We start from the raw sequence: 7,560 nt of genomic DNA, 5'->3' as shown, positions 1-7,560 counted from the left end.
CACCATATAAGGAGGCATGATGAAGCCTCCCATAAGGAAGTCAATCACTGCCAGAGAGAGGATGAGGTAGTTGGTAGGAGTTTGCAGCTGTTTGAAGTGAGCAATGGAAATGATGACAAGGAGGTATAGATGATCTTTGGGCAAGACTTATTCACAAACTCATAACAAAAGTATAAATCTTCAGTCATTGTAAATTCACAGTTTTATATTTTCAAATATAATTGTTATAAATAGATTTCATCAGGATTTTCATCAAAAATGTTCTTCTGTTTATATTCCCGCCTCCCACCTCAGAGTTCAATTACAATAATAATGGTGCCTCCATTAAGTCAATATTTCATTTCTTTCTTTTCAATTTGAAGAATTGCAGTTTAATGTAGAATAAAATGAATGACATTAAAATACAGAGCAACTGAACATGTCTGAAATATATCCAGGAGTTCTCTCAGTCAGATGTCTTGTTGCAATGTTCAGCATCAGTGGAGATGGTTCTGTTATATACTGTTTGTTTGTCCCCTCTGTGCTCCCTAAACTCCTACAGCAGCCATCAACTGTGTTTGCTATTTAAATGTTTCCTAATTAGAAATTTTATACTATTGGGAGAATAGAATGTAAAAATAATTATCATTGCTTACTGAATTTGTTCTTTATTTAGCTCCATACCACAGTTTTTGAATTGTAATCAACAAATCCACATGGGCTTAAAGCATTCATGTCTATTAAAGTATATTTTTTTAATACATTTTGATTTGCAAAACTGAGTGTACAGATTAGGCTACAACCGAGAGTAGGCCACATATTTTTCACTTTTATGTACTGTTTGACCAATTGCGTTATGATTCTGCAGCCTATTTAATGAGTTTGTTAACCCTATCCATAATAAGGGACTGTTTTGTTAGTGTGTTAGTATTTTCAAGTGACAAATGACAAAATGGCAGTGTTTGGGTGACAGAAAAATTAAGAAAACAAAAGTGTTTGAGTGTGGCTTGAGGTGTGTAAATACGGGTTGCTTGCTGTAATAACGTCTGCATTTATTTCTACTGATAATCAGTGGCCAGTATCTCTTTGTGGCCTGGAGATATACATTTGTTAGGCATATACAGAAGTTTTGTGTTTGGCGCTTCTGCTTCAGGAGATCTGCCGGGTGGCAGCAAATATACAAATATATATATATTTTTTTTCCACAATAACTACTTGTTGTTCAGACAACCAGGTGGCATATGTCAGCACTCCACAGCAGTCTGAAATACTTGCAGGTTCCGACAGTAGGGATTTTTCATCATGAGGAGCTTGCATTATCATTACAGAGCTGTAAAGTCTGGAAGTGAATACAGTACCAAAATACTCGGCAGAGGGATCATGGTTATGTTTTGTTTCTATTTATACACAACTCAGATAAAGTTTTAAACATGGATTTCTTTGTAAGGGGCGCTGTCTCTTTTTCTCAGAATGCGGACAACCCTGGTGGAAAAAGCATAGCCTGGAGAGTAGACAGGGCCCCGCTTCTCCCCGGAGAAGCCCCGTCTCAGGCCCCCAAGCCACCTCCGCTCCAGGACCTTGGTCTGGCCCCTGTGCCATGTCTGGCTCATGCTATATCTACTCTCCATGCTCCGGCCTAGTCCCAGGCTCTGGCCCCGGCCTGTGCACTGACTTGGGCTCCAGACCCCTCCAGGTCCAGAAAACAGAACCTCTTTGCCAGCCGGAGACCCTGGGCCTGCCGGAGACCACAGGCCCGCCTGAGACCCCAGGCCCCCCTTGTTCCCTCCCTTCCGAGACCCTCCGAGCTCCCTCCCATTACATTACAAGGCATTTAGCAGATGCTCTTATCCAGAGTGACGTACAACGAAGTGCAGATCAAACACAAGTACAAGTGTGAAGAGGACCTGAGAGGACAGTAAGTTTCCGAGACCCCCAAGCTCCCTTCCGTCCAAGATCTGAGCTCCCTTCCGAGACCCCTATTTCCGTCCTAGACCCCCCAAGCTCCCTTCCTTCCGAAACCCCCCTGAAGGATTCCTCTTGTCCACCCTAGTTCCCTCTCCATGTGTTTCCTTCCCATTCCTGTCCTCTCTCCTCTCCCCAGGTCCCAGTCAGGTAGGAGGTTTGCTTCCCGCCAACATAGCCAGAATATCTCTAACCTAATCTTCCCTCCCAGATCCGCTGGTGTTGATCTCTGTGTGGCTGGTGGCCTCTGGAACTGCCAGTCCGCCACCCAGAAAGCAGATTTCATATCAGCCTATGCCTCCCACCTCAACCTCAACTTTCTTGCCTTAACAGAAACGTGGCTCACACAAGAGAACACAGCCACCCCGGCTGCCCTTTCTTCTGCCTTCTCTTTTTCCCACACACCCAGAACCTCTGGCAGAGGAGGTGGCACATGTCTCCTCATCTCATCCTCATGGAGATCTAGTGTCTTCTCCTCATCCTTCTCCTTCTCCTCTTTTGAATTTCATGCGGTTTCTGTTACTTTCCCAGATGGACATCCTCCTTAGCTCCTCACCAGACAATGGCACTCCCCTGATCCTCCTGGGTGACTTCAACCTGAACTCAGAGTCCACCCAGTCTACCTTTCTCTCTCTCCTTTCTTCTTTTGACCTTACCCTCGCACTTTCCCCTCCCACCCACAAAGCAGACAACCTTCTTGACCTGGTCTTCACAAGGAGCTGCACAACAACTAACCTCTCTGTAACACCACTCCATATATCTGACCACTCCTTCATCTCTTTTTCTCTTCCACTCTCCTCTAACACCCATCCATCTCTCCCACCATCCACTGTCACCTGTCGGCGTAACCTACGCCACCTGTCTACCTCCACCCTCTCATCTGCAATCCTCTCCTCCCTACCATCTGTGGAGTCTTTCTCTAGAGTGTCTCCCGACAATGCTGCTACAACCCTCATGTCCTCCCTCTCATCTTCCTTTGACTCTCTGTGTCCCCTCACCACCAAATTAGCCCAGGCCTCCCCCCCAGTCCTTGGCTTTCTTATGCTCTACGAGCTGTCCAAACCAAACTGCCGGCAGCGGAGAGAAAATGGAAAAGGTTGTGTTTCCCCAGTGATATAGCTTCCTTCCATGCCCTCCTATCATCTTTCTATTCCTGTCTCTCTAGCTAAATCTTCCTTTTTTCACTCCAAAATTAACGCAGCCGCCTCTAATCCCCGCAAACTGTTTTCAACCTTCTCCTCTCTTTACGCCCCCCTTCCCCCCCACCTCCCTCATCACTCACACCTGATAACTTTGTCTCCTTCTTTGAAAAGAAGGTAGATGCCATTTGCAATTCCTTCACCCCACCCTCTCCCCCTGCTGACCCTCCTACCTTCCCGAACTCCATATCCTCCTTTTCTCCCCTCTCTGACTCCATCACTTTGAAACTCCTCTCATCCCACCGCCCGACCACCTGTCCTCTTGACCCCATCCCCTCTTCCCTTCTACAATCTATCTCCAATGACATTCTCCCTTTTCTCTCCTCTCTAATCAACACCTCCCTCTCTTCCGGCACCATGCCCTCTTCCCTGAAGAGGGCCAGAGTCACTCCCCTGCTCAAAAAACCTACTCTTGACCCTTCTGCTCTGAACAACTACCGGCCTGTCTCTCTTCTTCCCTTTCTGGAGTCCCGCAGCGCTCAGTTCTTGGTCCTCTCCTCTTCTCTCTATACACCATGTCTCTTGGTTCTTTTATCTCTTCCCATGGCTTTTCTTACCATTCTTACGCCAATGACACCCAACTCTTTCTTTCCTCCCCCCCAAATACCCTGGTCACCACACAGATCTCTGCCTGCTTGGCTGATATCTCTGCGTGGATGACTTCCCACCACCTGAAGCTTAACCTTGCCAAGACTGAGCTTCTCTACATCCCTGCTAAGGCCTCTCCGACAATTAACCTCTCACTGATTGTTGAGGACTTTGTAGCATCAATCTTGGGGTGACTCTACAAATGTATTATTTTTGTATTTTTCGGGAGGAAAAAGGGAGATGACACATTTATGATGAAAAGTTCTATAACATTTTCATAACGGATTTCAGCATTTCTATCACTTCCTGGATCTTTTAAATTTTATGTCAACATTGTCATCAAACACATTCTTTTGTTTATTTCATTTGTGGTTCTCAAACATTAGAATAGAAAAACATTGATTTATGCATTTGTCCAATTTTTTATGTAATAATATAGCTATGACTTTTGCTCTTTTTAAAATCATTTTCTATCATAATGAATAATGTATTTATAATATTTGAAATCACTGATATTCAACCTGATGATGTCAAAACAAGAAATTAATGGGAAATATAGATAAGATATTTTCACTCTGTGCACAAATTTGCTCTTGAGGAATTAGCTTGAAATACTTTACCAAAAATGATCATTTTGAATGCTTTTCTAAACCAACTATAGTAGAAAGCATAAATCATAGGATTACATGTTGAATTTAAATAGGTAATACCGAAAAGTGTTTCAAATAACACAGGTGGAATGGAATAATTAATGTATGGATTAATTAGGTTACATATGAAAAAGGGTGTACAGCATGACAAGAATACTCCCATAACAATTGCCAGGGTCTTTGTAGCCTTTCGCTCCTTGTTGCTAGATGATGTGCTGTTTTGAGAGTGTACATTGTTACAGGCAATGCTGTGAATAGACCGGGCTTGCTTCTGTGCAACACGGAAGATTTTCTGATACATGACCAACATAATGAACCCAGGCATATAAAAAGCAAGAATGCAAGATATTGCACTCGCTGTTTCAGCCTGAAAATGAACACAACCTCCTACACAAGCAACATTTTCATTATAAAAATCTTCACTGCCCAATATGTTCAGCTCCAGAAACACTGCTACAAACCCGACAAAGGCAGACACACTCCAACTGACCAGGATCATAATCACTGTGGCACAAGTGGTGATCTTTGTCCGGTAGCGTAGGGGCTGACAAACTGCATAATATCGATCAATTGAAATGAAAGAAAGAATTAGCATTGATGCAATGTACAGCATTCCATCTACACTCAAGTGGAATTTGCAGAACAGATCTCCAAAATACCAGCATGATTCAATAATTCGCACCATGTAAGGAGGCATGATGAAGCCTCCCATAAGGAAGTCAGTCACTGCCAGAGAGAGGATGAGGTGGTTGGTTGGAGAGTGCAGCTGTTTGAAGTGAGCAATGGAAATGATGACAAGGAGGTTTCCACACACAGTTATAACAATAATGACCATAAAGAAAATATGCAGCAGAACCCGTATCATTGTTGGATAGATGATCTTCGGGCAAGACTTATTCACAGACTCATAACAGAAGTATAAATCTTCAGTCATTGCAAGTTCGCTGTTTTATATTTTCAAATATAATTGTTATAAATAGATTTCATCAGGATTTCCATTAAAAATGTTCTTCTGTTTATATTTCTGCCTCTCACCTCAGAGTTCAATTACAATAATAATGGTGTCTCCATTAGGACCATTCATTCCAAGTCAATATAACATTTCTTTCTTTTCAATTTGAAGAATTGCAGTTTAATGTAGATTAAAATGAATGACATTAAAATATAGAGCAACTGAACATGTCTGAAATATATCCAGGATTTCACAAGAGTTCTCTCAGTCAGATGTCTTGTTGCAATGTTCAGCATCAGTGGAGATGGTTCTGTTATATACTGTTTGCTTGTCCCCTCTGTGCTCCCTAAACTCCAACAGCAGCCATCAACTGTGTTTGCTATTTAAATAGTTTAAATGTTTCCAAATTAGACATTTTAAAATGTATTTGGGCCAGTTAATTTATTTTGTCACAGGTTGTTGATTGTATGGGAGGGGGGCAATATTTGGGAACGCTCAGAAGTCTGAGATTAAAGTCAGAAAATTGGATGTTATCTGAGATTAAGGCCTGAAAATGAGAAAATGAGCAAGAATAAAGATTTTCTGACATTAAACTTGAATGGTTGTTTCTTGCTGTGCATTATGCCTGCAGTGGATGACATTAACAAATGATAATTTACAATTAGATTTAGCAATATTTTTGCTTTTAACTCAAAATTGCCATATTGTCATAAACATATAGACTTTGACGAGACATTGCCATGAATTGGGTTTATTCAGAAGAACACAAAATAATTTGCGTGATACAATAGCCTTTTTGAATTGTGAGACATGTTCATTCATTAATTTCATTGTGGTTCTTGGAGTGAACATGTGTTATTAACAATCAGAAATGAAAAACCAAGAGAAGGATGGTACATTAACTGTGAACATTAAACAGTTTGCTAATTTGTGAGCCTACTCATAAGCATTTGTTCCAAGCATAGCTGGAGTTTGACTGGGAAGTATGGGGGGGACAAAATATTTTTTTGGGGGTTATACTATTGGGAGAGTATAATGTAAAAACAATTATCATTGCTTACTGAATTTGGCAGATGGACATACCAAAAACATTCAATCAAAATAAGTAAAGTTTAATTTTTTTATTGATTTAGCTCCGTACCACAGTTTAAGAATTGTAATCAAAAAATCCACATGGGGTTAAAGCGTTCATGTGTACAGATTAGGCTACAACCGAGAGTAAGCCACATATTCTTCACTTTTCTGTCCAATTATGATTCTGCAGCCTAAATGCATTTGTATTTTCAAGTGACAAATGACAAAAAGGCAGTGTTTGGGGGACAAAAAAAAAAAAAAAAAAAAGTGTTGGAGTGTGGCTTGAGGTGTGTAACTACAGGTTGCTTGTAATATTAACATATGCATTTATTTCTACTGATAATCAGTGGCCAGTATCTCATTGTGGCCTGCAGATTTACATTTGTTGTGCATATACAGAAGTTTGGCGCTTCTGCTTCAGGAGAAATGTAAAAATTTAAATATATTTTTACATTTTTCCCCCCACAATAACTACTTGTTGTTCAGACAACTAGCACCAGGTGGCATATGTGAGCACTCTAATCCACAGCGGTCTGAAATACTTGCAGGTTCCGACAATAGGGGGGCAGCAGTGCCCTTTTTCATGAGGAGCTTGCACTATCATTACAGAGCTGAAAAGTCAAGAATTGAATACAGTACCAAAATACTCGGCAGAGGGAAACAGACATTTCAATCATGGTTATGTTTTGTTTCTATTTATACACAACTTAGATAAAAAGTTTTAAACATGGATTTCTTTGTAAGAAGTTTTTTGTTGAAAATGGGCGTTGACATTAAGGCAGAACGCAGCACTCTGAATACCAAACATAACCACATGAACTGTTAAAAAAAACTCTTAGCTTATCTAACATGTAAAATAAATGTATTTGATTAAATGTATTAATAATTTTCAAATATATCAATTATCAATTAAATCGCCAAATTCTTCAATAGGCAGAGCAACCTGCTGGATCAACCTTTAAAAATGTAGAACTCACAAGCAGATTAAAATTTAGAAATATATGAAGTTACAACACATATCCATATCAAATCTATAGACAGGTTCCACTACCTTAAACAAAGAACTACAATTCACAAAAGAAAATAATGAAACAAAGAGCCAAACTCCAGTTCCCAAAAACTGAAAGGAAAGCCCAAAGACCCAAAGGCAGCTGAA

General features: G+C 40.7%; 1 protein-coding gene across 1 annotated transcript; it reads right to left on the bottom strand.

Annotated features, from left to right (window-relative positions):
- Positions 1-4,298: 4,298 nt before the first annotated feature.
- Positions 4,299-5,312, bottom strand: LOC133128259 (trace amine-associated receptor 1-like). Its single transcript, XM_061241639.1, has 2 exons — positions 5,018-5,312; positions 4,299-4,945 (listed from the first exon to the last, which is right to left on the bottom strand). Exons 1-2 carry the CDS (start codon positions 5,310-5,312, stop codon positions 4,299-4,301), a joined length of 942 nt encoding a protein of 313 aa, XP_061097623.1.
- Between the last annotated feature and the right edge of the window lie 2,248 nt (positions 5,313-7,560).

Source organism: Conger conger, chromosome 5 (assembly GCF_963514075.1).
Source record: "Conger conger chromosome 5, fConCon1.1, whole genome shotgun sequence".
Lineage (NCBI taxonomy): Eukaryota > Metazoa > Chordata > Actinopteri > Anguilliformes > Congridae > Conger > Conger conger.
This window is presented reverse-complemented; position numbering and strand designations above follow the sequence as displayed.

Excerpts from the sequence above, each read along its gene's own strand:
- LOC133128259 (XM_061241639.1), bottom strand. The coding sequence starts at position 5,312 with ATGACTGAAGATTTATACTTCTGTTATGAGTCTGTGAATAAGTCTTGC. Across the intron at positions 4,946-5,017 it reads GTATTTTGGAGATCTGTTCT|ATCGATATTATGCAGTTTGT; the intron begins GCAAATTCCACT and ends TCATTTCAATTG.